General features: G+C 49.6%; 2 protein-coding genes across 4 annotated transcripts; one reads left to right on the forward strand and one right to left on the reverse strand.

The window, feature by feature from the left end:
* Positions 1-2697: 2697 nt before the first annotated feature.
* Positions 2698-16053, reverse strand: DBF4B (DBF4B-CDC7 kinase regulatory subunit). Of its 3 annotated transcripts, none has more exons than XM_069786828.1 (11): positions 15746-16053; positions 12917-13108; positions 11703-11753; positions 11118-11187; positions 10094-10164; positions 9470-9506; positions 7431-7476; positions 6440-6556; positions 6071-6197; positions 5259-5368; positions 2698-4672 (listed from the first exon to the last, which is right to left on the reverse strand). In XM_069786828.1, the coding sequence occupies exons 1-11, from the start codon at positions 15854-15856 to the stop codon at positions 3271-3273; spliced, it is 2334 nt and encodes a 777-aa protein (XP_069642929.1). In that variant the 5' UTR covers positions 15857-16053; the 3' UTR covers positions 2698-3270. The 3 variants fall into 3 exon arrangements, with proteins under 3 accessions (XP_069642929.1, XP_069642930.1, XP_069642932.1); XM_069786829.1 differs by having other exon boundaries at positions 7431-7473; positions 15746-16046; XM_069786831.1 differs by lacking the exon at positions 15746-16053 and having other exon boundaries at positions 12836-13048.
* Positions 16054-16177: 124 nt separating this feature from the next.
* CCDC43 (coiled-coil domain containing 43) lies at positions 16178-26796 on the forward strand. The gene is made up of 5 exons (XM_069786832.1): positions 16178-16399; positions 21751-21838; positions 24051-24186; positions 24831-24889; positions 25298-26796. Exons 1-5 carry the CDS (start codon positions 16223-16225, stop codon positions 25483-25485), a joined length of 648 nt encoding a protein of 215 aa, XP_069642933.1. The 5' UTR covers positions 16178-16222; the 3' UTR covers positions 25486-26796.
* The last annotated feature ends 385 nt before the right edge of the window (positions 26797-27181 follow it).

Raw genomic sequence — 27181 nt, forward strand, 5'->3', positions numbered from 1 at the left:
ACGACTCATCCCACATTTAAATCTGTGACCCATTTTCCATTACCACTCCAGCCAAACCCCTCCTGTGCCACCTCAGATCAGGCTCCAGCTCCCTCTCTGTAGCAGCCAGTACCCTGGGGGGGCTCCCCACATCTCTCAGGGGCATCATTGCACCCCCCCTCCTCCCAGCACCTCCCACAGCCGTGATGAGCCCAGGGAAAGGATTCCCTGCACATGCCAGCACCCAATCCCTCCCCACGGGGCATCAGGGAGCTACACCAGTGTGTGTCCCCCTCTCCCTGTGGACCCCCCCTCTTTTCCAAGCACCTTCCTCCAGACCCCCTGCACCTGCTCCCTTCTCCCCCCAGGACTCACATGCCCACTGGTGACAAAAGCCTTTGGGTACCCCCTGGCAGCTCAAAGCCACCCGTGAAAGCACCAGGCTTGCCTTTGCCAGGAAGTTTGTTGAGCGTTTTAAGCACGGTGGTGCAATGGGCCCCCTCTCCACCCATGCCAAAAAACACCTTGACACCCTTGTTAACAGCAGCCACTTTGGTTTTCAACACTTTTGTGCAAAAGTGGGGGGGGCAGAAGCATTTAGAGGTGGAGGGCAGGGCAGGACATGGCAGGGACATGCCTGAGGTTGGGGAGCAGGGAGGGGGATAAGCCCCAGCCCTCCTCCTTTCCCCTCCCCAAGCTCTGCCGCTCACCTTGTTATCATCGCTTTGCAGAGACTTAACGAACTGAAACCTGCAGCAGCTCAGGGATGGAAGGAGGGCAGGTTTGTCTCAGCCTGGTTTTGGCAGAGAGGAGCTGCTGTGGGGTCACGCTCAGCTTGGGGGGCTCACATCCACCCCCACCGCATCCCCCCCACCCCGCATGCTCGGGGGCTGGCACACACGTGTGCAGGGAAGCATCTCCCACGCTGGTTTTGTCAGACAGCTGCACAAGGGAACAGGCTCCAGGAAACACCGATTGTCTCCTTGGCCACGCTGCAGCAGTTCCCAGCACTTCCAGGGCAGACCTTGCCTGGATCAGCCCCACACCTCCCTCCGTGAAGCTCGGCATGGGGCAGGCAGGGCTTTGAAGCTGTGACCTGCTGCCCTCAAGCCTTCATCTTTCTCCACACAATAATTAGCCACAAACGCAGCAACAAGGTGAGGAACCTGCGGCATCGAGCACAGCCCAGCTGATCCAGCATCTGCTCTGCACCTCAGGGAGGTCTGCAAGGTTGCCAGCCCAAGGGTGACAACCTCTCCCAGCACTCTCCTGGTGGTCCTCAGGACCACAGTGAAAAAGGGCATCAGTGCTTCACAGGAGGGGGTCTACACCAGATGACAGCAAGCGTATCTCCAGCGAGAACATCTGACCCAAGGCCTGAAGGGTCCCTGAAGTCCACAAAGCCGTTCCTACAGTCCCCAAGACCAGGGACCCCCATGATGTAGGTCACTGGTCAACATTAGGAGGGGGCAGGCAGCACCCAGGGCTCCCTCTCCCCTCCACAGAAGGGCCAAGCTTGGTGAAGGACAACCAGTGTCAACCCCCATCGAGCTGATCTCCTAATGCCATCTCTCCTAACGTCCCAGGGAAGATCACTGTCTCCTCCATTGAGCAGCGCTACCATGAGGTAACCCAGTCTCAGCAGAGGACAACTGACCACCTCGAGTTTTGGCCACATCCGCCAGTGGATCTGGAGGGACCCATTCCTAGCTCACCATGCAGGCCAGGTCACCCCTCTGCTGTCTGAGGGGCACAGAAGAGCTGGTCTCTCCCTCCAGGAGACCGAGCACATCCAGATGTTGGCCAGTTGGTGCACCAAGCCCGTTTCTACCTCTCTTCCAGGGATTATCCTCCACCTGGGACAGCAAGCAGCTACAGGGACATGTCCACAGCAGAGTCCCATGCCTGGTGTGGTTCAGCTCCTGCAGCAGCTTTGCTCAGCCCTTTGTAACCTGTATAGAGTCTTCATTAGGTAAAGAAGAATCAGTTTGGCTGTTGCACTGCAGAATTATTTAGCTCAGGAGGAACTAAGTCTCTAGGGTCAGGCCTCCTGCTCACAGCAAGGCTACCTTATCCAGCTGCTCAGGGCTTCACTTCAAGCCTTGAGCAAAGGAGGATGGTTGCCCTTCACGCAGGACTTGAGAAATCTCCAAGGATGGACAGACCCCACTGCTCTGGGTGCCTGGCCCAGGGCTGTCCCACACTCCTGGGCAGGGAGCCTTTCCCAACCTGCACCTTGGAAGCCCCAGTTTGGGACACCTGGCACCACTGAAAGGTTGGCTCCATCCTACTTGGAACTGTCCTTCAAGAAGTGACAACCTCAGCCTCCTCTTGGCAAGGCCAGCCCAGCCCAGCCTCCATGATCTCTCCTTGGCCCCATGCCCAGGCGAGGTCCATAGTCTCCAATGAGTGCTCTCCAGTTTCTCCACATCCCTCTTTACCTGGGGCCACCCCACACACGGCCACCACCGCGCTGGGTACAACAGCTTCCCACAGCCTGCTGACCACATTCCTAGGACAAACCACACATGGGGTGATGTTATGTGACCAGAGCCACTGCTGCCCTGTATTCAGCCTGGTGCCCACCATCATCTGCACATCCTTTCCAGCAAGGTTTCTGCCCAGTCATCACCTAGCCTCTACTGATGGACTTTTCACAAGATTTTGAGTTGGTTATGCTTAGGTCACCAGACAAGTTTTACCTGGTGCACAGCCAAGCAGGATCTCATCTTCCATTTTATTTCAAAGTTTAAAAGTTTGCTAAAAAAACCCCAACTTAGTACCAGTTACAAACATCCGTAAATACTCAAAGACATCCAACAAAACCCCAAATCACATCAACACAGATCTCACCCCCAGGGCCCCCCTCCCCACAGACTTTGCACCTCCAAGGACTGGGTGAGAGGAGGAACAGGCCATGCTCTCAATCTGGAAGGGCAAAGAGCATATTCCTGCAGAAGAGATACTTCCAGAGAAAGACTATCTTGTCAGCAGCCCACTGAGGAGTTAAAGAAGGAAGCTATTGGCTCTAAACATTACTGGCAGTGAGGAGGGAAGATTCCAGTCCCTCGCACAGCCAAGGACAGTGAAACCACCTCATCACCCATCAGTACCCAACAGGAGAGCTGCCCAGGTTGTCTGCAGTGTCTGGAGACCACTGTGCAGCCAACAGTCCTCGCTCTGGTTCTCGGCTGTACCTCCTGTTCCTGAGAGGGAGGGTGGCTTGTTAAATTCCTTTCCAGCCACTTCACAGCTCCCACTAAGGGCCCAGAGAACAGCCAGGAGGTGGTTTTAGCTAGTCCAGCTGCCAAAAAAGGTCTCGAACATAGGGAAAGAGGTCCCTTTTGTCTCTGTGCAGCAGTTCCGGCAGTTCTTGTCCTCTTTGTCTGCCCAGGCAAGCTCTGACTTCTGCTTCAGGACCGAGCAGAGCTGAGACTCATACCCACTGTCCTTTACATTGACATGTGTCCTTTGGAGCAAGTCCCTGTCCACAGACTGAATCCTGCCATCCTGGACACTCGTTAGTGTGGAGAGCAGCTGGACATCCCAGTCTGACTCAGAAGAACTTCTGCTGAAGTCATGATCAGCCTGTGCATTATGTGGAAGAGGCTGAAGGAGCCCGGGGCATGGAGCCTGCTCTGTGCTGTGGCCTGGGAGGTCAGGTAGTTCGGGTGCTATTTTTTGTGCTGCTCTGACACAGAGCAAGCAGCAACATCTGGCTTCAGCCACAGGCAGTTTTGGAGAGGGCAACTGGCCAGTAGGACAGCTGGTCTTGCTCATTGTGCTCTCCAGTTCAGGACTATTCACATTTCTGTGTGTGTTTTCATTCTCCCCTCCGAGCTGCTTCCCTTGGGAACTCACGTTCACTCTGCTCCAGCCACGCTCGCTGACAGTGCTGGCTGCTGCAGCCTCTGTGGGATCAAAACCCACAGACACAGCTTCAAGGGAACCCGGCCGTGATGCAGGGTCCCCAGGGTTCCCACAGGGGCACAGGTCCAAACCAAGGGAGCTACGAGGTCTGTTGGAGAGCTTTGTGCTTAGGGGCAAGCTGCCAGCCTCCACCACACCAGGCAAGCCTGGCTCAGACATCTGTCCCGCACTCTGTCCACCCATCCCACCATCCACTGGGTTTGTCTGCTTAGACGGAGAGAGGTCACTACCCAGCTCCAGCCTGGGCTTCTTTCCTACCTGGGTGCTCTGTCTGGAGGAAAGCCGGCGTTTCCTGGAGGCAGGCAATGCTTGTAGAAGATGGCCGATAGACCCAAGCACTTGCTGTTTATGAGGTTCAGATGAAGAAGCAATTGCCTCTCCAGCATGAGTGGCTGCTACGTAAGTCCTCCAGCCCAGGTCAGGAGCCAAGCCTGAATCTGTATCCCCCACTGCAGACTCCTCCGTGGCGCCAGGCACAGCACAGACCCCTCTGGTGAGTTCTGCTCCAAGAGGCAGCCCCAGAGAGCTGTTCTTAGACAACCCCCCTCCTTCTCTGGGATTACTGACCCTGTCCCTGGGCAGGCAAGGGGAACATCCCTTGGTCTTCAGGCCATGATCACGCTCAACATCAATTAACAGTTCCACAGCACCCTGCTTAGGCTGCTCCCTTTGCTTTCCCAGCTCTGCTGTCAGCATCTCAATTCCTCCAGTAACTTGTGCTTGAGGCGCTAAGTGTTTGTCTGTCAGGCAAGACCGAGGTACCCTGAGAAGAACCATCAGTTAATGATCACTCTCTAGGCCTAGTAACACCCTCCCCCCAGTGAGATGAAGTGTTTTTTGCAGTGCAGCGTGTTTGAAGCCCTTGCTCAGGAGACAGTAAGAAATTTTAGACCGGTGAGGCTCAGCAAACAGCGATACTGCTGCTGGCAGAGGAGATGGGCAGCACGAGTGCTCTCTCAGCCTTCTCAACAGCCCAGGGCCCAGGCACAGGAGTGCTACAGAACAGCAGGGTTTGTGTCAGATGCAGGGAGAGAAGATATGGGCTCAGCTGCCCTTTCTAGTTTAAGAGGCACTAGAAGTCCACGGGGAGTTTCCCAAAGCAGAGAAGACACAGAAATGCAAGAAGAACATCTCCCACAGCTCATCTAAACCTTGCCTGGCAGGTGCCAGGTTGATCCTGCAGTCAGCTACAGCCCTCTGCTCCCCACTGGCTGATTGCCTGGCAGAGGGCATGAGCTAGGGACCAGTACCACAGCAGCACCGAGACTCAGGCCCTGTTTCCATGAGTGTGCTGTGTGGCACCATACTGCTTTTCGGCTCCAGGAGTTACCAGACTTGCAAAGACTTACTTGGCTGACTGCTCCACAAAGTTGTTGGTGAGCTGCGAGATGACATGATCCACAGGGGCGTACTGTGAGTCGTCCAGTGCAAACCGCTTGTGCTGGGAGCTCTGGAGATGCTGGAAGGTGGCAGAGGCCCTTTTAGCAACACTTATCCTCTGATGGGAGGGAAATTTGCAGTAACAGCCACTTCCCACAGCCTAACAGACTAGAGAACGAACAGCCTTTTCACAGAGCCGTTGTTTGGAAGCAGATTTGGGAAACATAGGCAATGCTGTTAACCCCAGTTGCTTACAGTGAGTATTCTGTTCCTATAGACACCTGCTGATGAGAAGGTTGTCTCTATATCTAACAGCAGCCTACAGCTTTCCCCAGCAGCTAGTAAAAATGCAAACTCCAAATGCAGTCTATCACTAAAGGGTGGGCTCTGAAAGCCACATTGTTTGGCATCTTCCAGGAGATAAAAACCCTCTTCCCACCTTTTTAATCAGCCTGTGCCCCCCGACTGCTCTGGAATAGGCTTCTTGCCTTACAGATCAGGTAGCGGGATGATCCCTAAGGCTCTCCTAGCCCCAGAGATGAGCACGTCATGCTCCAATCTTCAAAACCATTGTTTGCATAGACCAGAAGTTCAGAGCACAGCTATACTATGGTTTTCATCTATGGGGCTGATCCTACGAGATACCACGAAGGCTGTGTGTATAGCAATCTGCCTTCCTTCCAAAATGATTCGTACTGATAATGGGCACATCATGATTAACTAAGCTGCTGAGTGGCCCCTGTAACTTTTGCAAGCAACCAGGTCCCAGGGGAGCCTTTACCTTCTGTAGCTCTTCAAAGGTCTCTTGGCAGCACTCACAAAATCCCCTCTTTTTCTTTGGCACAGTGACTGGTGTGGACTGGGGGGTCTTCTCCCCCTCGCTGCGCATCGGACAGCCTTCCACACCCCTGCAAGGTAATAGCAAAGATCTTCCCTGCCCTCACTTGATAGCATCAGCAGGTACCCAGCTGCCTGCGTAAGGGCCAGGGAGGCAGTGCTGCCTTTTATAACTACAGCTGTTTAACCCAGAACAGGGCTCCTTTCACCTGCACCCAGAAGGCAAGTGATTCTCTAAATCCCAGGAACCAGCAGGGCAGCAGTTAGCAGAGAAGTTGGGTTAAAAACTTGTACAGAAGGAGCTACAACCTACCTGGCTCTGCAAGAATTAGAGAGGCTTTTCAGAGGCTCAAATGGGCTGGAGCTTTTGGGTGCCAGGAAATTCAGGTTGGGAAAGCTTTTGAACTGGTGATGGAAGGGTCGGAATTGCCTGAAAGCAGCAGATCAGGACATCAGACTTCTAGCAGTGATAGCATGGTTAGAGAGCTGTCCCCCCCTCAGAGGAGCTCAAGGTGCTGTCTCATTTATGATGGGATACTGACCATCGCTGTCCTTTCATTTGGCTGTTCCAGAGATTTCCCATTTCCCACTGGAAGTCCTAAACCTGATTCCCAGCAACAGCACTGATGGCGGGGATGTTTTGGACAGAAGGCAGGCTTGCCTGCTCAGGTAGAAACCCACCTTTTGCCTCCAAGGCACATCAGCAGCTGCCAGTGCAGTATTTTCAGCTACACAGCAGCATGGGAAAGTTTTGGTTCCCAGATGACATCTCCCTCTTCACACTTTATTGCATGCAGCAAGTAAAACCTAATATTTGACTCTGCAGCTGCCTTAAATGTTGTCTTCAGAATAATTAATTAATGCTCTGGACACCGTTAGAGTTACAGAGTTGTTAGAAACACCACAGAGATCAGATCCCCTTGTGCTGGATGCTGTAATCAAGTTACAGGCCCTGACCTCATGTGTTTCAATCTCTTTCCTCATTTCAGAGGACTCAAGCAGATTAAGTGACCTGCCAAGGATCACAAACAGAATCCGAGCAAGGAAGTAAACTCTGTTGTCAAGTCTCGTTTAACACCTTTCCCCCCCGCCCCTGACATATGAGCCACCTAGATTGTTTCTCTATACTCCATTTGCCTCCCTCTAGGAGAGTGTCAGCTTCCCTGTAACAGGTTCTTCAAAGAAGCCACGCTTTGCCTTGCAGACAGAATATTCACTGCAAATAAAACCAGTAAAGGACTCCTTCCGTGGAAGCCCCTGAAGTTTTAAGGTGAAGGCATGATGTTTAGAAAGACCTCATTTACCTGCTCTGGTCTTCAACCTTCAGAAAAGGAGGCTTCAATTTTCCTGCTTGAAAGAAAGCTGGTTAGAAGTTGCCCCGGCCATATTCCCTACTTATTCATTCATCCCCCAACAAAATGGGGCTACAGAGCCAAGCTCATCAGTACTTCTGACACCCACAAATGCCAAGTGATGGCTAAGAGCAGCCAAAACAGCTCTTTGGGTAATCTATGACAACTCCCACCTCCGGAGTATTCAGTAGGGTGACCAAACCCTAGAGGCAGCCCAAACGTGGACTGTTTCTGCCTTTAAAGAACATCCAACTAAGCCCTTTGCATCTTTAATGTCTACTCAGTCTTATCAGCCAGTGGCCTAAGCCCAAGCCTCCAATTCTGATCTGAATCCTAAAAACTGTCACACATCCTCAACACAACATGCTGCCAAGCACAAGAGATGAGTTTATAAGAAAGAAATTGCAGCAGCAGTCGCACAAGCACAGAGCTCTGCATCAACCCTTCCAGCACCTTTTTCTCCATTTACCTTTACACACCAGCCTGGAGTTCAGAATGGCTCAGGCCAGGATAGTTAAGTCAAAGCAGTAAGAGCTGCTGGAGACAAACCAACATGCTACATAGGCAAGCCTAGCACGAGAACGCTACTCAAGAGCAATATCTGGCCTTTGCTTAGTCCCTGAGGAGGGCAAACAGCAGCTATGCTTCCTGCAGAGGCATAATGTATATTAAGGGAGCAGAAGAAAGCCTCAGCAGTGCATTCAGGAAAAGGTTTTCAGAGCCCAGCTGGGAGAAGAGGCTACCAGCTCCCTCCTGTCTCACAGGTATGTTCAACTCACAAGTGATAACATTATGCTCAGCCTGAAAATCTGAATACAGATATGGTTAAGAAACAAATAAACACCAAGGTATTCCCACAGGGCATCTGCTTGACCCTGAAACCAAACCTCCTTTGCCTCCCTTGTTGCCTCTGAAGGGCAGTGTTTTGTTTTCTTGTGTTCGCGGCACTCAGTGCTATTTTCTCCAAAGAAATTTTAACCTCATCCTCCAGAAAGGCTGAGTCCACCTCTCCTCACCAGTTAGATCCTTGAGCCTCATCCTGAACCTACATCAAATGTGCTGTTACGACACTAAAGTAGCTATTTAAGTACAGGATCAATTTTTCCCATGTAAATGCTGCCACATGCTTAGCACTTCTGAAAGCAAGGCCATGTTTAGGGCCCTAGATAAAACTCAGACTGGTGCGCAGGTCCTGAGCTCTCAAGGCAGAGTGCTGAACAGTGACAAACGGTTCAGCTGTCACAAGTCCCCAGGCATGGTTCAGAGTGTGCCACAAAGAAGAGCTCTGAGCCTGCAGCAGATGATCTGCCTTATCCGTCAGCTTTTTGAGCCTTTTTTCACCACCTTCCCCCCGCAAACTGGAAAATAATCTTCCAAGTGTCACACACAGAATCCAGGTTGGGGTCTGCTCTGAGGTATTACTGAGTGTTCACCCTCCAAGGAGCGAAGTCAAACAAGTCACAAATTAACTTACGTCACTGGTGCCAATCTCAGTACCACAATTGGCTCTTGTCTAATTGCAGATGAGAATCTGGTTCCCCCCCTCCCTCCCTCCTCCTTTGGAAGTGTTATCCCTAGATTGGTGTCTCAGCAGTACATTTCAGCCTAACAGAAGTGAGTGGGTTGTGAGGAACACGCTCTCCTCTGTAGGATGCATTATTCTTCAAAACTTCGTTCGAGCCAGTGGATTCAACGTGCAGTGCCAGCAGCACAGTTCTCAGGTGCCTCGGGATTGAGGGAGCTGCTCTGCAAACAGTTTATGGGATTTTTAAAAACACTGCCTGAAATCAAAGGCATAACATCCTTAGCTGTATTAGCAGGCTGCAGCTAGACTCAGACAAGGAGTTACAAAACCCATTCAAGAGAAACTGCCTTAACACTTGGCATATTTTGGATTGCTGAAGTTTCAGATGGATTTTCAAATTCTAAACAAGGCTTCTTCAAGTAGCTCCACATCTGAGTGTAAATAGGAGCACAACTTCCAGGCCTACCTTTGCGACATTTTGATCCTGATGTGAGGCATTTTGCCTAAAGGAAAGAGTGACATATTTAGTATGGGAACCAGCACAGGCAGAACTGTAATTACTGATCCCAGAGCAGCAAAGCAAGATTACAGCAGTCTCACCCACCACTTCAGAGCTCCTGCATCAGAGACTATATCACCTCCCCCTGATATTTTGTCTCCCAAGTTACCTAGAGTTAGTTTAAATGCAATATACAGACTGCCACTCTCTGATCTTATACCCTACCTTCTCACTGACCTCCACAATGCATTAAAAAATACTTTAGAAAGCCAGCGTACTAGTCACATATGATCTTCGTTTTACCCTTAGTCTCTTAAAGTCAAAATCAGTATTACCTAAGCTACAGATGATGTTGATAACTAACAGATGCCTCATTCTCATCTGGTTTTAGCTCCAGTTTATAAAAGGAAAAAGTCTTTGAATTTTGTCATCTCCATCAATAAACAGAAGCACCAGATTGCCCAGTGTTGGATGAAAACCTAGGAGATCACCCTGCTTACTAGCCCATTAGCACTAGAGGAGCGAGAAGGACTGCTTAGAGCTACCGAGGGATCCTGAGCACCTCAGATTGGCTGGAGTTCAGTCAGTTACCTCTGTCTTCTGGCACCGTTTCCTTGCTCCCGAGGTGGCATGCAGCAGCTGTTGAGTGTATGACAACATTTCTGCACAGGTGGGGTGTCAAAGAGCCGTAGCTCAACAAGAGAAGGTGAGCTGTTCCCCTCCACCGACTGCAGCACAAGTATAACTCCCCATCCTCACTGGGGAAATGCATGTAGCACCTGAGCCTGCCATCCCCTGGCAGAGCATCACCAATACACAGTTAATTTGCCCAAGAAGGCGGCAAGAAAGAGTGCTTTCTTTGAGGGATGGAACCCCGTTTTGCTCTTTCGCAGAGCTGAAGGCTAGCTTCAAGTCTCTGCAGAAACAAGACACCGTTAGGAATTTTGCAGCATGCAGACCAGACCCCAGCATTAGACAGCCCTGACAGGCTTGCAACACTGCTGCGGTTCAGCAGAGCTGGCTGCTCAGGAGCATGTAATAGCAGTGGCTGCCTCCATCATGCACCCAGACAAGCTCAGCCACGGCTGTATGTCACTGTCATTGCACACTCAGGAACCTTTTACTCCAGACCTATTATTAGAATCAGAGTTTCACCATCTGTCTTTCTCATCACCCCCTCCCCATTCATCACTGAGACGGGAAGCGCCTTCCAGCACAGATCCTCCAACATCAGCACTTCCTAATTAAAAACGACCAAATCCTGTCATTTCCATGATCTGTACTTCTAGGTCTGTTAGTAAAAATGGTCTTTTTGGAACAAATTAATGCACTGACCAAGCTATTAACATTTTCTAATATTACAGCCTCAGTATACTACAACATACTTCGTTTGCTATTGTAAATGTGACAGTAGCATGTTCTATACGTACAAGTTAATCTAATTTTTGAAGGGCAGACCTAGCTAGCCATGGCCAGGATGGCATCAGTCAAGTACCAAGTATTTCTTGCAATTTCTTCCTTCTCCTGTACCACACTTGCTACATTACTTCCGCTCCACCTGTCTCAAAAATCACTAATTACCAACAGCTAAATTTCAGCCTACAGAGAAGGATACCATCCACGTGCAAGACCTGGACTCCCCACAGGCGAGCGTTGGCGAGGATACTGCTGCCACTGCAGGTGTCCTGTACAAACAGAGAGGTTTGGCAAGGTACAGCTCAAAGCAGAGATGGCTGTGTGAGCACATGCAGCTCCAAATCTAGTTTAGAGAGATTTTCCTGTTGCCCAAGTGACAGACCATTGCGTAGCTGTTATTAAAATCAGGGCAGAAAAGGCTCAAACTCATGCTTTATCTACCCCAAATTAACAGTAGCATCTAGGTCAAATTTTTAATCTCTGCTATAGCATGAGCTCCTAAGTGGGCACTGAGATTCTTTTGGCCACTTGTGATATTAGTGAAAGGACTCCAGGGGAGCCTTTTGCCCCAGCTATGCAGCTTTAGTTCTTTCTAGGTTAAAAATTCATCTAACAATGGGTCTTGTGTTAATAATTGTCTTGTGTTTAGCACCCATACCAGCCCCAGAATCTGCTCCCTTCAGCAAGCAGAGGCTCTGGAGAAGTGGTTGGCACTGGTTCTGCACTGCTCAGCAGTACTTTGAACATACCCAGCTAGAGAAAAGCCCATCCACATACTGCTCACCTGATTCTTCATGGCCTTCTGTAGCAGTTCCTTTCCCCTGCTGATCAGAGCCTGCAGAGAAAGAAGCCAAGTACTATGTTATAGCAAAGAGCTACCAGGCAGCAGCAAGCTGAGGACAGCATGGCTGTCCAGTAAGAATGATTTCTAGTGATACCCGCTCTCTGCTGGGAAGGGAAGCCTGGCCAAAACTTCATCTCAGAGACAGCAGGACTGAGCATTTCCAGGGAATGCAAACCGCAGAGGCACCCATTAGGTCTACACTAAGCAGCTGTTCAGCCAAGGCTTAGCTTTTACTGAACAGCAGTGAATAATCCAGAGAAAGCCAAGAGGAAGCAGCAACTTAGCTTGGAGACTCTGCCTGCCACATCTCAATGGGCTGGCAGGGGTTAGGAACATCCTTGCTAGCCCTTCCTGGGAACAGAGTCTCATTTGCAAGCCAATGATTTCAGCAAATAGGTTAAGCTTTTTGTATGACAAGTGAGCTTTTTGTATGACAAGTGGATAGCGCTGTGAGCAAGGACAGGTGAACAAACACTGTGAGTGAGCGAAACCCCTCACATTAGCTCAGGCTTCCCACCTCCAGGTGGTCCAGCTCCAGCTGGCAGAGATGCCCATGGCCTAGACTGGGTTAGTAGGCTCTCCCCAAAGTCACAGCTTCCAGTGGACACCAGCGTTCAATGCAGTATGTTGGAGCTTTGGCCACAAACACTACTGACCAGAAATCCCAGCCCCGGCAGGGTGAACAGGACTTAGAGAAATCCCTTCTGGCAAGCTGCCCTTGTAGATCTCCTCCCAAGGCAATGGCCTTGCCCTACCTGTGTCTGTGAGCCCACATCCAGAGCCTGCAACTGTTTTATCTTTTCTACATTTCTCTGGCTTTTCTAGACACACCTCTGCATCAGAACAATTGCCTATTCTGTTGGGAAGCCAGCTAAACCCTCCATTTCCTCTGCCATTTGAGCAGATAACCTTGTTTACTAGCTCAAAGCTGTGACATGCATATTTGAGCAGACAATGATGTGCAGATACAAGGAGCATTGGTATGAATATGAACAGCCAGACCAGGGGGAAAAAAAAAACCAAACCCAAACAACAACACACAACACGTTTGCTCAGAGCAGGAACGAGTTTACCTTCCAACACTGGTCTCAGGTTCTACTCTATAGATCCCTTGGGCCAAACATTGAGGTGGCCTAAACCTTAATAGCTCTTACAGTGTCTGGTGGCTTCTGGCGAGATCTGGTATTGTTCCCTTTGGAGGTAGAAGGCATTGGGCTCATGGCTTTTGCATCTTCTGAAGTCATGCTGCTCTGCTTCTCAGTCCGAGTCCTGGCTTTGTCTCGTTTAGCTTCTTTGTTGCTGGAAACCACGTAGCTGATTTCTTTGCTTAGGAAGCTTTCGGTCACCTGCAGCAAGAGACGGAACAGAGCAGCTCTGAAACTGTCCAACTCTGAGCTGAAAGAGTCCTGCTAAACAAGAACTACTGTGTCTAGCTTAACCCCCCCACACACAATTAAGGGGCTGCTGAAAGCACTCATTTCTACAAGTGGTTCCTTCTTCCATTCCTTACTGCTGTCTCCCAGAAGGAGAGGAGATCCTATGATGCACAGAGAGTGCATGCCCTAGGGATACACTGCAAATAATCACCAGAACCTTCAGATTGAGACTTCCATGATGCTGTCTACCATTACCTACTCCTCAAGCAGTGGTTTCAGAAAAAAGCAATAGCTGAGAAAAAGGCCCTGGATATCACGCATGAGTGTGGAAGAGCTCTGTTCTCAAGAGAACAGAACACATTTTAGCAAAATAAAGTAGAAAGTGAACAGCTGGACAAGAAGCTCCACACAGAACAGGGCAGTAGGGAACTAGAAAGCTGAAACATACACACACCTTTGCACAGATGCTAGAAGTCCAAGGAAGAGGTGGAAAACCAAAATCTGGGATACTAACAGTAGGCTTATCAGAAACTCAACAGAAGGCAGACAGTCATGGGGCATTAACACATGGGTATGAAGCCCACAGACAGACAAAGATCTGAGCAGTCTGAAATCACGGCCGCTGAACAAGCCGGCTCTGCTGCGTTACAGAATCCCTGTGGATTGAGATCCCAGATCCACCTGTGTGAAGTACCACATGTGACACTGCAGGCTGCCCCGCAATAGTGACTTGTGTTAGGGGAGATCAAGGGGGCTGCAGACACAGAGGAGAGTAAATCAAAATCTCCCCATTGAAATAACGCTCCAGGGTGTTACCACCCCTACGTCAAAGCTAACTTCAAGACACCACATGCAAGTCCAAGGTCATAAGATGCCCTTAACTTGGTCCTGAACAACACACAGGACCTGGGTTTGGATATCACTACTGAAGAGCACAGATGGTGTCTGTGGTACAATTGAATTCAGCATCTCCACAGGAGCAAGAGGAATGAGAACTCCACTCCCGGTGGGCTGCATTTCAGAGAAGGAAGTGACCTGAGACAATGTTTGATGAGAAACTAGAGGGACAGTCAACAGGCTAAAATTATTTCCAAGTAATGTGGCAGCTATATGTAGAGAAATAACTGACTGCTGGGAGCAAGCAGTTCTCAGACTTGAAGATGTACAGCTAAATAAGAGATGCTATGAGGAGAGTGTCCCCGAGAGTTGACAGCACATCCAGGGGAGAACAGAAAGAAATCAGCAAGTTCAGCATGAAGGTGCAATTCAAAAAGGGAAAAAAGTGCAAGTCAGCTTCCCCACATCTTTACAGCCAAAACATGATCCTGGTGGCAGAGATACAGCAGCAACAAGAACTAAATGAAGATTTTACACCTGTGTGTAGCATTGAAGGATTTAAGGAAGTTTTGGGGGGCACACAAGAAATTCACCTCAGAGATTAAACAGTCTGAAAACAAGTAGCAACAACTATAAGGACGAAACTGTACCTAGGAGTTATCAGGAAACTGAAACATGAAACTGATGAACGACCAGCTGCTGGGTACAACCCCTGTCCTCAGTTCCAGCCCAGGTGACTAAAGCAATGCTACTTTTTGAAAGGGCTTGGGAGAGGATATACAGAATTAGTGAGCAATATCAGCACCAAGGAAATCTGGAGAGGCCATGAAGAATGCCATATGGATGCACCCAAATGACAGCTTCACAGAGGGAAGGGTCCAGATGGCTTTTCTGGGAAAGCCAAAAGAAAAAGCACACAGCTCCATGACAAAAGAGACTTGGCTGGCACTACCCTACTTTACTCTATGTTGAATTCCCAGAAACATTTGGAAGTCCCACAGCTTCCCTAAAAAATTAGGCTGCCACAGGCTACTGTGAGGGATGAGGGGGAACCTGGCAACCAGTTACCACTGCCCAGAAGGTGCTCCCCATGACCAGGCAACCAGTTATCACTGACTGGAAGATGCTCTCATCACCAGATGACCAGTTAGTACCTACTGGAAGGAACTCCCATCACCATAAAACCAGTTACCACCTGCCCGGGACGTGCCCCCATGTCCAGGCAACCAGTTGCCATCCGCTGGAAGGTGCTCCCAGGACCAAGCACCCAGTTACGCCTAACTGGAAGTCACTCCCACAGTCAGGCAACTAGTTACCACCGTCTGGAAAGTGCTCCCATGGCCGGGCAACCAGTTGCCACCACCTGGAAGGCAGGGGCAAGCGGTTTTCGTAGCAGCTGGTCACAAGCGGGACCGTGCTGCCTAACGACACCGTGAGGGGTCCAGAAAGACCCAGCAGCGAGGCGGCGGGGAGCAGCGAGGGGAGGAAGGCGGCAGGCGATGGAGGGCGGCCTCCTTCCCCTAGGGGCTCCCCGGCTGTGAGGCGAGGCCGGGCGCCCACCGGGGACCGGGAAGGGGAGCCGGGCGGTTGCTTCACGACGCCAAATTCAACACCGGGAGCAACGAGGGAAAACGGCAAGCCATTAAAATAGGAGAGCAGGCAGAGAAACGGAGCGAGATGGGAGGCGGGGGCCGCCTCGGTCCCCCGGGCACCCGGCGGAGGCGGCCCCGGGAGCGAGGGGAGGCCCCGGGAGCCGCCGCGGCCGCTCACCCCGCCGAGGCGCCGGATGACCTCCGCCAGCTCCCGCGCACTCCGCCCGCTCGGCAGGTCGAGGTAGAAGGACTTCCCGCGGAGCGGCCGGGGGGCGGCCGGGCCCGCCATGGCGCCCTGGTGGGGAGGCGCCGCCGCCGTTTAAATTCCCGCCCCGCCCCTAACGGCGGCGCCGCTACGGCGGCCGCGCAGGGACACGCCGCTCCCCGAGAAGGCGGCGCAGCGCGTTCGCCGCTCCTGGGGGGAAGGAACGGGGCGCTCGGGGCGGCTGGGGCGCGGCCACGGGCACCGGCGAGCCGCCCCGCCGGGTACCGCCGCTCTCTGTCTGCGGGCACGGAGAAGCCGATCCCTTGAGCTCCTCCGCTCTCCCGCCGGCGCCGCCATCAGTTTGTCCTCCGCGGCCACCGTCGCGCCTCCCACCCCTTTCTCCGCGGGAGGCCGCGTGCGCATGCGCGGCGGAGGCGGCGCGGCTCCAAGATGGCGGCGCCCGGTGGGGAGGCGGCGGGTGGTTTCGCGGCCTGGCTGGCGGCGCGGCTGGAGGCGCTGGGCCTCGACCGCGCCGTCTACGGTGCCTACATCCAGGGGCTGCTCCGCGAGGAGGAGAGCGACGAGGAGCGGCTGGAGGCGCTGCGCGGCGTCCTGGCCGCCTGCCTGGTGAGGGACGGGGTGGGGGGGTTCCCCTGGGTGGTGGCCGCGCCGCGCCGCGCTGCGCTGCGCTGCCCGGGGTGAGGGGCTGGTTCCGGCGAGGTGTTGCCGCCCGGTCCGCGCCGCTGAGCTTTCCGTCTCCCCGCCGGGACTGCTCCACGCCGCCGGGAGGCGACGGGCGGCCGCGGCCTCGCTGGGCCTGGAGAACCGCGGGGGACGCGCGGGAGTCGCTCCCCTGAGGCCCTGGGGTGGCTAACCGCCTTCCCCGGGGGGGTCCCCAACACCTCCGGGGGTCCTTCTGGGCTCTTTAGGTGTTCGGAGTTTGGGGGTTTTTGTTTGCTGGGGAGAGGGGTTTGTGCCGGTTTTGAGACTGATGGGAAACTTTGGCAGCCACTGCGGAGCATGGCTGTTCGTGTGGGGGAAGAAAAGGGTGGGTTTTTGTTTGTGCGGAGGACACAGGGTTCAGCCTGCCAGCTGGGTGGCTTTCTGGTAGTGCCTAAGTGTGGCGTAAGAACTGATTTTTAATGACAAATCCTTTAGAGTGGCTCACCGGTAGCTATGTTAGCTGGTGGTTGCTTGTCCAGCAGATCTCGTTCCTCGCAGCACAGTGTTGTTTTCCAGGAGTCAGGCCCTTGCATCAGGCTGGAGCTGGAGTCTGTCTCCCAGCTGGGACAGAGATTAACCAGGTTGTCAGCCGTGTGTGGGCAGAGGCTGGAGCTTTCGGGGGTGGGCAGTGTTTGCTTCTCCCCCCACCCCCAAAACTTCTGGGAGAGAGTTAGGAGAGTGCAGAAAAGAATTTCTCTTCACTAGTTATTTCCTTTGTGGAGCTGCAGGATTTTTACAGTGTCTGTATCTCAGACTGTTGCATAAATGGATGTTTTGTAGTGTAAAATGTTAATAGTGAGTGCATGCTGCTGTTGATCAACAGTCTGCTCAGTGGCTATTGCTGACTTCCTCCCAAAACATCTGTATAGGAGCACAAAGCCCAAAGGGACTTGGTTGTTATAATCAGCTTTTTGTTATCATAGGTAACTATATCACGTAATTCCTTCTGTTCACTGACTGCGTGCCGTTTTAAATTGGTTTTCCTAGAAGACAGAGCACCTCTTTGCTGCCTTCCACCATCCCTTCCCCACCCTGGGGCACCAGCAGTAAGTAAAAGAAGCGTAACTGCAGTAGTGTAGCTTTGTGCCTAAAATAATAGGAGAAGCAAACAGTGCATCCTGCTGGTGTCAGGGGCAGAGCAAAATGTCTTTGGAAAATGCTGTTCTAAAATAGCTGAGGTTAATTAACTTGCCTTCATTTCACCACCAAAGGCAGAGCCTGTGTCTGATCCTTGACCACGCCGGTTGCAGACTCACAAGCCTGAGGTGGGCCTTGCCTTTCACTGTGCATGCTCCTTCCGAGCTCTGAAGTACGTAGTGCGGTGGTTGTCCCTTGCCCCGCAGTAGGCTGCGTTATGTTCTGATATTTCCTCTTTTCTCTTTAGTGCTCAGTTACCCTTCTTGTGTGCTGCCACATGGTTTGAGAACCAGTGCAGTGTTTTTGTGTTCATCGAGTTCTGGGCTGTCTTTATCCTGTATGTGTTGTACCACAGCCCCCTTTCTTCTCTTCATTTTCTTCTTTGTGACACAGTCACAGCTGACTCTTGCTTCGTTTGCAGTTTTGAGCTGTTTGATTTTTCTGCAATTCTTGTAAAACATTTTTGTCTCTTGAACCCTCAAACTTTTTAAATTTTGTTTTTTTTAGTTGGTGCATTCTTTTTCTTTTATTTGTAGAGACTATGCTTATTTCTGTATTGACTTTTGAAACAATCTTTTATTTGGTTAATTTGGGGCCTTTCTTGCCAAGTCTTTTATCTTTGTTCTATACACAAATTCCAGGTAATTTTTTCTTTGTTTTTGACAACCCTCATGAAAATAAATTTCAGGTGACCTCTGCACTCATATCCATGGTTCCTCAGTCCTGACAATGTCATGCATTAGTTCCCTGAGTTTATTCAGATGTAACCATTTCAAATCAAGAAACTTAGAACTGAGATCTATTTCTGTTCAGGTCTTCTCTTTAAACCAGACAGAATCTGTCTCCCTTGTATTTTCCATAGTTAATTTTTGTCTGTATTTACTAACCTCTAAACCAACATCATTTCTTGTTTGTTTGGGGAATACTTGATGAAAGTATTTGGTAGTTGCATCCTCAGCTCTCTGAACTCCACCACTATTAGTAGTGTTTGCTCTTATACGTGGGGAACGAATCTCCCAGAGGCACAGAAGTCAATGCTCTGCTAGAGGTCTCCATCCAGACTGCAGTCAGATGGAAGGGTGCTACAGCAAATACCCCGCACTTTGTAGCAGAACTTCTCTTTGCTTCCTTCCATAATGGTTTAGTTTCGCCCAGGCTGCCCCGTCATGTTTATTTTCTGTTGCTTCATTCGTGTCCATTCACACGCTGTCATCTTTGTCTTTCATTTCTTCCTTTCTCTAGCTCCAAGGCTGTTTTTTCATTGTTTCTGGAATTGCTAGAACATCTCTCACTTTTGTGTTCTTCTCCCCTCATAGGCCTGCCTCCCCCGATACAGAAATACCTGATTTGTTTCTTATTGCTCAAACCCTTGTTAGAAGGTTGTGCAGGTCTTCTGCCATTCATTTTCCTTCCCACTTGCTGCCATTTCTTTATCATCACTTGCCTGATTTTCTTCCTTCTGCATACTGAAACCAGGTGCCCAAGGAGTATGTCTCTCCCAGCCTTCTCTCCTGGCTTAATATAAAGTTACTTATTGTTTTGCCAGCCTTGATTCCAGCAGGCCAGTATTCCCTGCATTCAGGGCAGCCCATCCATTGAGGACAATCCTTTTACTATGAGTGTTTCTGGCACTTAAAAACTTTCATGTCTTCCGTGTCCTTGAACCATGCTGATTTTCCTTACCTTTTCATGACTTACTGTGTGTCTGAGGGCTCAAGGTTCCCTCTGACTGGCACTTGGAATGATGTTTCGGTGCACCTCATCCTCATTGCTGGTCTGCTTATCCAGCATGTGTTCCTGTGAGGATCCCAGTGTCATCTCCCGGTGGGAGTGGGGTCGGTGGGTTCTTCCAGACCTAAACCACCCGTTTTCATACCTGATCTTAGCAGATTAGGCATCATCCTGTCCTCTGGATCTACTCTTGTTAAAGGCATGTTGACTTCTTAAAATGGAGTCTGATATCAGTGGGAATTGCAAATCCTTTGTCCTTCTGCTGTTTCTCTGATTGCAGATCACCTCCTCTCACAGCCTTGAATATCCTGCGTGTTTGTTCTTGTAGCATGTCCTCCCCAACCCGGGGACCTTGTTCTGTTGTGTGTACAGCCATGAACTGTGCTCATGATCTGGGTGCTTGGCTGCATTGTGTGATGGCTGTGTGTCAGTTCTCCTGCTGTCTGCCTGTTACACGCAGAATTTTGTGCTTAGCTGTTGTAGGCTCAGGGTAGGAGGACTTTACTCTGAGTTGCTCTTTATTTGTATTGGAGCAAAAGGTGGGAATATTTTTGTGTATGTTTTTATCTCCTTGTCTGTCCCACAGTTGTGGAGAACTCAACTTTTCTTGCTGTCCCCCATGCAGGTGAGCTTTGTTCTGCTGGATGGGTAATGTTTTCAGTTAGAATCTGTCCTGGAACTTCAAGGTGCTTTTTTTAGGTACCTAGTGCCCAAATTTTCAAGATGAGGATCCTGAACTTGATGTCTTTTTGGTGGAAAGTCTGTGTGCAGGGGATTGGTGTGCTCATCTTTGAAATGCCAATTCCTGCACACCTGGCTGTGAAAGGTGGGGAAAGGGGCAGACGGCGGAGGTCTGGTTTCTACATACCTGTATAAGAAATTCTTTTCTAGGCAGAGTTTATCAGGTTTTCTGCCTCCCAGAGCTAGCTTTTGGCATAGGCAGGGTAGGCGATGGCCAAGGCTGGCAGAACAGCTCTAGTAAGAAGTCACCATTGCTTTGCTGTTTGATTTGTCCCTGCTTGAGTGCAGTGCTGCTGCCCCAGGAGAGCAGGATGACTGTAAGGATTTGCAGGCAGTGCCCGGACCTAGCCTGAGCATTAATAGCTGCAATGCACTGGCCAGACCTGCTGAGGTGCAGGGGAAGAGGATTTCTCAGTCCCAGCTGTCTCATTCCTCAGGTGTCCCTGGCCACATAGTTTACATTTGGTATCAGCTCTCCTCAAGTGCCTCTGCCTCTCTGCTGCTGGTTTTTCCTAAGCAAACCCCATTTAGTGTTAATGAGCAGAATAAATAAAAAAATATTGACACTTTCTGCCTGTTGTACACATATGTCTTCCCACTGAAGTGCCCCTGGTTGTAACTCTTCGAAACACTTTTTTTTTATCAGGATTGTGTTTCGTGCCTGGATTCAGCTTCTGTAACCTGAACTCATGTATCAGGCAATTCTTACAGGAATGCTGTGACCGCAAGTGCTGAGATTTGGTAGAGTAGTGTGTCGCCTGTCCTCTGCTGGAACTTGAATTAAGGTGTTGATCAGTCCCCTGAGAAGCTGTACGTAGGCACTGAGCAGAGAGCTAGTTATGGTGGAGCACCACAAGCGAAGGATCTGGTGATGGGAATGCTGTCCTCGTGCTGGTTGGGTGCGTTTCCTTTCTCCCTGCAGTTTAGTCTTCCTCAGTAATGAACAACAGTGTGAATACATTCCGCTGCCACCTCTAGATTGTGTTTAATGCTCCAGGCAGGTCAAGGGGGACAAGAATATCCCTGCTGGTGGGAGGAGATGGTCTATCAGTACCATCAAAGTGGTTTCAGCTCCATACTGGCCCTGACTCAAGTTTTATCCAGTCTAGTTTATTTACTTTATTGAGATTGGCTTGGAGGTGGCCTTTGAGTAGCTTCTCTGCAGCCTTGCCCAAGAAGAGAGATGATGCTGGGCAGTAGATTTCTAGAGCAAAGATACCCTGATTGCCTTTCTTCAGTGTTTGTAGGACTGTTGCACCTACAGAGCTAGCCACTATGAAACCAGAGTGTGTTGTTAGAGCTGTATCATGAAAAGTAAACCGCTGTGGTGATACAGCATCACCTGGCGTGGTGCAGAGCTGTTGGACGGCAGCCTTGACACCTTGTGTTTGCCTAGCAGGTCAAGGCATTCTCTAGTCCTGAGCTGTGTCAACAAGTAAGTGCATTGCATGACTTGTGTCGTCCCAGGTTAACCAAAGTCCCATGTATGCATTGAATGAGTAGATGTCGTGTGAAAAGCTGTATCACTTGAGCTTATTGCTGGGTGTTCAGATTCTTTGCAGCTGGTACTTTTCATATCTGATTCATGCTTGTTTAAAGCAGACCAACTTTGTTCCAAGACTGAGAAGTCTCTTTTCCCTTACTAGGAAGAAGATCTCTTAAACGATGTTTGCAGGGAAGTAGTCGAGAAGTGGTCTGAATCTCAGATTGTTGACGCCAAAGAGAAAAAAGAAGGTAGTGTCGCTGCTCGGTGTGTCTTTCCTCGTGGTATGAGTAATTTGCAGGGCCTTCCCAAGATGAGAACTGTGTGTTCATCCTGTTAGGAGTTAACACCAATGCTGCTAATATGTTTGCAGATCTGACTTGCTTATCATTGCCATTGCTGCTTTTTTACTGTTTTGTCTTGAAATATGAAATGAGGATGAGTAGTTTCACGTTTAGCTGTCCCTAGTATTCTGCTGCTCTTTGGGTTCATAATCCTGCAGAGGAAAAGCTCTCTCTTTTTTTTTTTTTTTTTTTTTTTCCTGTAGGATTTTTTCAATTTCCTTTCACAAAACACCTAGGGCTTTCTATCCATTCAATGCTAGCAATGTAGCGATGGCAGCTAGCACTCTGATGGTAGATGCAGTTGTTATGATGTAAAATGCCTATGCTACTTCAGTTTATGCTAGTTTGGAAAGCAGGTGTTGTTAATACAACTACAACTGCACCTATGGAGAGCTGTGCTGTCCCTTCTGCTGCTGCTCACCCCAGTACACATCAGGAAAGCATCCTTATTTTCCTCTTTCAAAATCTTCTCTTAAAACTGTCCTTTTTTTCCATAAATGCTTGTAGGGGGGGAAGCTCTGTGAGGCTGCTGCTGCTATACTAATGCTGCTCCTTTCCCAGTCATGTATATAGCCCCACTGTTTCTTTGTACCCTCTCTGAATTCATCCCTCATCTTCAGCTGTTGGCTCGGGAGCGAAGACCTCTGTCTTGTTCTTGTTCATCGGGGGAGGCTTGTTCTGGTCATTGAGCAGAGCTCTGGAGTACAATGAAGTCATATGCTGGAAAGATTTTGCTGGTTTAAGCATATTGCATGGATCAATTAGTCATCTTCCAACTGCACGGACCTAACCGTAGCCTGTGACAATGTAACATCCCTTTTGGCTAAATCCTGCTTTTTGTTTGCTTTGCTTTTTTTTGTTGGTTATGGTTGCAAACAGAATATTGTCACCGACTGATGTCATTCTAGAAGTAGTTCTCCCAGTGAGCCCTTATCGTGAGGCCTGTGTTTATATCGCACTTTTCTTGTCTAAACCTCAGCATTTCACAAATATCACTCACCTTCTCTTTATAGATGAGGTGGCTGAACCACGCAGTGGTTCAGTGGCTTTCCCTGAAAATTCACTGAAGTCTGTCCTTGGCCTAACCTTGCCTTTGGCTGGGGACAGGGAAAAGTTAGGCTATTCTGTGCATTAAATGAAATAAATCTCTCTTTTGGGGACATGTGATTGGAATTGCTAGAGCTGCTGCTGGACTCCTGCTCATACCGTTGGTTACCCACAGGGGTTTTTCTTACTTGTCGCAGAAAGAAGGTAGCAGTATGTGTCTAGGTGGTTAGAAGTGCAAGGATTTAATTATTTCACTGTGGTTCCACAAAAGGATAAATCCCCAATGACGTCAGAATAACAGAATCCTGAGGATAAGTTATTAACAAACTAAAAAGAATTTGGTGTCAAAACCCAAATGTCATTTTAAGAAACGTGCAGCAGAACTTCCATGTTGAAAGGTTAATCAGCTGTTTGTTTCCCTAGGTAGGTAGAAAAGAAAGAGTATGAAACTCATCAGCCACTTTGGGTTTTCAGAATTTCTATTTGATGTGGTTTTAAGTACGTAGTTAAACAAACATATTTAGCTGCTTTTAACCAGAAGACAATGCAATTGGGAGTAAAATGGATTTTCATTAGCAAGAGTCTTATTATTTCAAAGTTTCATCGTGAAACTTCCCTTGCTCCAGAAAAAATAGCACCTGATCATGGCTGTGTGCAGCATGGGGGAATTCCTCCTTGTGAGGAGAAGCTGGTGTCACATCACCGCATCAGACACCATGCTGGCCTGAACCATCCCCTCGGTGGCTCTTCAACAGCTCAGGCTCTCTCAAGTCTGAGACTGAATTCCCCAAAACGGCCGGCTCGCTGTGCTCTGTGCATTGACAGCACCACCAGTGACCTTGTGAGAAGGCTCGTGGGAGGAAGGGAGGGGGTGAGGCTTCTCCCTTTAGCTCTGTGCATTTGTCCCCGGTGACAGCTGCCTCCCTGCAGATGGGACGCAGCCTGTGACAGTGGGACGGTGCCTTTTGGGGACTGCAGATGTAGGAAGCAGCGGTGTGTGGCATCTCTTAGCTGGGACTTCACTGCTGTGTCTGCAGGGACTGACTGATGCTCTGAGTCTTCTCCTTGCCAGATGAGATCCAAGCCATCGCCAGCATGATGGAGAAGCAGGCCAAGATTGTGGTGAAGCCAAAGGAGGTGTCCCAGGAAGAGAAGCAGAGGAAAGCCGCCCTCCTGGCCCAGTATGCCAATGTGACGGATGAGGAAGAATATCCTTTTCCTGACCCAGTTGAGACTTGGTGCTTTAAAGGACAATGTTTATTAAAAATCTCCTAAACCAATGCCCTCCCAGCTTTGCAGTGCCTGGTGGGGAGAACTGGGGAAACTTTTCAGTCTTCCTTCTCCATGATAGAATAACTTCCATGGAAAAAAGCATGGAAGCTCCTAGTTTGTGGAGTGCCATGAGCAGATGCTCCTTTAAGTATGTTTCTCTGCCATTTCCAACATATGTTTGGCTGAGTAAGGTTTGCCCAGTCCAGGTGTGTTGCAGAAGAGGAGTGAATCACCTCCCAGTAGCTGTGCACAGTAGTTTATGTATTGAAGTTATGTCTTGCTTTCTGGTGAGAAAACCATGGAAAAGATCCTCTTTAGAGAGAGTATGTGTAGAGTGGGAGAATTTAAAGTTAACTCTTCATAGTGCTGAAGAACAAGTTCTTCATTGAAGAGCAAAGTTGAATAGGAGGGGAGGGAGCTGAATATGGGGGTTTGTGCTTACCTGGTCCTTGATTGTCTGTATTAATTTTTAGCTTCTTCCTCGTGGCTTGATAAAACTATTTGACATGTTTTGAGTTAAGTGTGACTGTCTAGAGGCACAAGTTAATTACTGATGTCCATATTACCTTAATTCTCTCACTGGTGAGGATGACCAGGATGGATCGATTGCAACAGCAGTAAATATTGGATCGGAAAAATGTATCCTTTGAATTCTCAATGAGTTGGGCTTTTTGGAAGGAAGGCAGCTTCCACGGTGAGCTTCCCATCCATCCTTATCCATGTTGATACTCCCTGTTTCTTGAGGGCCACCTTTTAAGTTTGGTGATTCATTTTTCTTTTCATGTAGCCTGACCTTGCTCATAATGAAAGTCTTAAGAACCTGTAGGCAACTTGATTTTTCTAGGAAAAAATCCTTTCCTAGAGAGCATATATTTATTCTACATGACTTTTCTATTTAGAAAAACAAGCAGAGATTCCTTTTTCTTTCTTCATTCCTCATTCCCAAATTCCTTACTTGCTTGGCGAGGAAGGTGAAGAGGGGGGTAGAATAAACCAGCCCATGTGCAGCTTCACCCAGAGCGTTGTCTGCCCTTAACACGCCACCAGCGCTGTTCCGAAACACAAATGTGGAGGATGTCTTGAATGCCAGGAAGCTGGAACGGGAGCTACTGCGAGATGAGTTCCAGAAGAAAAAAGAGCAAGATAAACTCCAGCGAGAGAAGGATAAGCTAGCCAAGCAGGAGCGGAAGGAAAAGGAGAAGAAAAGGACACAAAAAGGCGAGCGGAAGCGATAGCTGGGGTTTTCCAATTGGACTCTGATGGGATAAAATTAATGACAAATATGGGGTGTGTTTAAAAAGCAGCAGAAATTCTGGGCACGTGGCTGGCGAGTGGTTCTTTGGAAGCGCTTCCTTTTTTCTTTTAAATTTAAAAAAAAATTTTTTTTTTACATAGCAGAAAAGAAATTTCAAGCACCTCCTAAACTCGAAGCGTGCCATGTGCTTGTGGTGTCAGATGTCCCAGTCAGTTATTGTGGCCAATGTCTGTACCAAAGAACGGTGAAGTGATTATGTCCGTGTCTTTAAATTGATTTTTACTTCTAGCCACTTCAAGCAAAGCAAAACAAGATGTAGGAGAGGGCTTTCAAGCTGGCTGCGTCCTCCTGCTGGCCTTGGTTTGCAGCAACAGCGTGTTAGGATTTGAGAACTGAGCAGAGCCCCTTTCTGACTTGTAATTAAGGACATGCTGCTACAGGGCAAATGTAAATTTATTTACACTAGCCTTGAAAAATGTATTTGCAAATACATGTATTTATACTGCCATGAACAATGCTATGTCTTCGTTCTGGCTGACCTCAGCGAGGGTGAGTGCTGTTCTGCAGCAAGAGAAAGGAAATGTTATGAAATATATATGAGTTGCAGCTACGAGACTGCATCACCCACAGGCTCTTGGTGAGGTAAAGGCTGTGCTGATTTGAGCATCAGCCGCAGCAGTAGCAGATCGGTTGAGTCCTTACACTATTTTAAGACTACATGCCGGTAGCTGGAAAATGGTGCTCCCCGATGTTTCATGTGGGTGAACATTGACTGTTATTTCTATGGCAGTTGCCAGGGCGAATGCTTTAATGCAGGCTCAGCACTGAGTGGCTGTAGGCAACTTGGATGTGCTGGGTTTACAAGCCAGTTGCTCTCACCAGGGACAGCTGCAAGTGGGAGCTGTCTGTGGGGGCTGAATGCTTCTCTTGCCCCAAAGGGCTTGTTACTTGCTGTTTCCAGCCGTTTTCGTGATGGTGTCACCTGCATCTGGAGAGAACACTAATTTCTGTAAACTGAGTGTGAAGGAGGAGCTGCAGCACTTTCGGGGGCACAGAAGGAACGGGCATGCCTTGCCCCTGTGCTGCTTTGTGCTCTGGCTGTGGTTTGCTGGCGAGGTGCGCTTCTAGCAGGAGGCGGCTCCTGAGCTGCTGGTGGTGCCTGTCCCCATCGCCTGCTTTCAGCACCAGTCTGATTAAAGGGTCATGCCTCCTGTTTAATTAGCTGCTGCAAGTGTGAGTATCTAACTGCTTTATCTTTGGACTTGAATAATAAAATTGGTTGGCCAAGGAAGTGGGTTCCTCTCTGTCTGAACATTACGGTTAGCGATTGCGGTGCCCGGTGGTGCGGTGTGGGGGCTCTCCCCCAGCCTGTCCTGTGTCCTCACTTTCCCCTTACCCAGCAGCAGTATTTCTGAGGGCTGACCTGTTGCTGCTGTGGTGCTGGTCCTCATTTATTCACACCTCATTTCCCGAGGCTGCATTGCCTCCCTTCACCTCTTACGTGGGGCTTTGCAGGGCAGTGAACAAGCTGTGCTTGTCCCCAGGGCTGGGGTGGTGCAGTGTCACATTTCAGGGTGGTTCAGGCAGCTGCCAGTGTGCAGGACTGCAGCGGGACGGGGAGGTTGGGGGTAGCTGCTGAGGGAGAAGGGTGTCACAGAACCACTGCTGCACAGGGC

Source organism: Haliaeetus albicilla, chromosome 7, assembly GCF_947461875.1.
Source record: "Haliaeetus albicilla chromosome 7, bHalAlb1.1, whole genome shotgun sequence".
Taxonomy (NCBI): Eukaryota; Metazoa; Chordata; class Aves; order Accipitriformes; family Accipitridae; genus Haliaeetus; species Haliaeetus albicilla.

What these genes read in the sequence shown, in the direction of transcription:
- DBF4B (XM_069786828.1), bottom strand. Translation starts at nt 15,856, where the DNA reads ATGGCGGGCCCGGCCGCCCCCCGGCCGCTCCGCGGGAAGTCCTTCTAC. An exon ending in GCCAGAAGCCACCAGACACT is followed by an intron (nt 11,754 to 12,916) that starts GTAAGAGCTATT and finishes CTTTCTCTGCAG; the next exon opens with GCTCTGATCAGCAGGGGAAA. An exon ending in AACGGTGCCAGAAGACAGAG is followed by an intron (nt 9,507 to 10,093) that starts GTAACTGACTGA and finishes TCTTTCCTTTAG; the next exon opens with GCAAAATGCCTCACATCAGG.
- CCDC43 (XM_069786832.1), top strand. Translation starts at nt 16,223, where the DNA reads ATGGCGGCGCCCGGTGGGGAGGCGGCGGGTGGTTTCGCGGCCTGGCTG. An exon ending in GCGTCCTGGCCGCCTGCCTG is followed by an intron (nt 16,400 to 21,750) that starts GTGAGGGACGGG and finishes TTCCCTTACTAG; the next exon opens with GAAGAAGATCTCTTAAACGA. An exon ending in AATGTGACGGATGAGGAAGA is followed by an intron (nt 24,187 to 24,830) that starts ATATCCTTTTCC and finishes TAATTCTCTCAC; the next exon opens with TGGTGAGGATGACCAGGATG.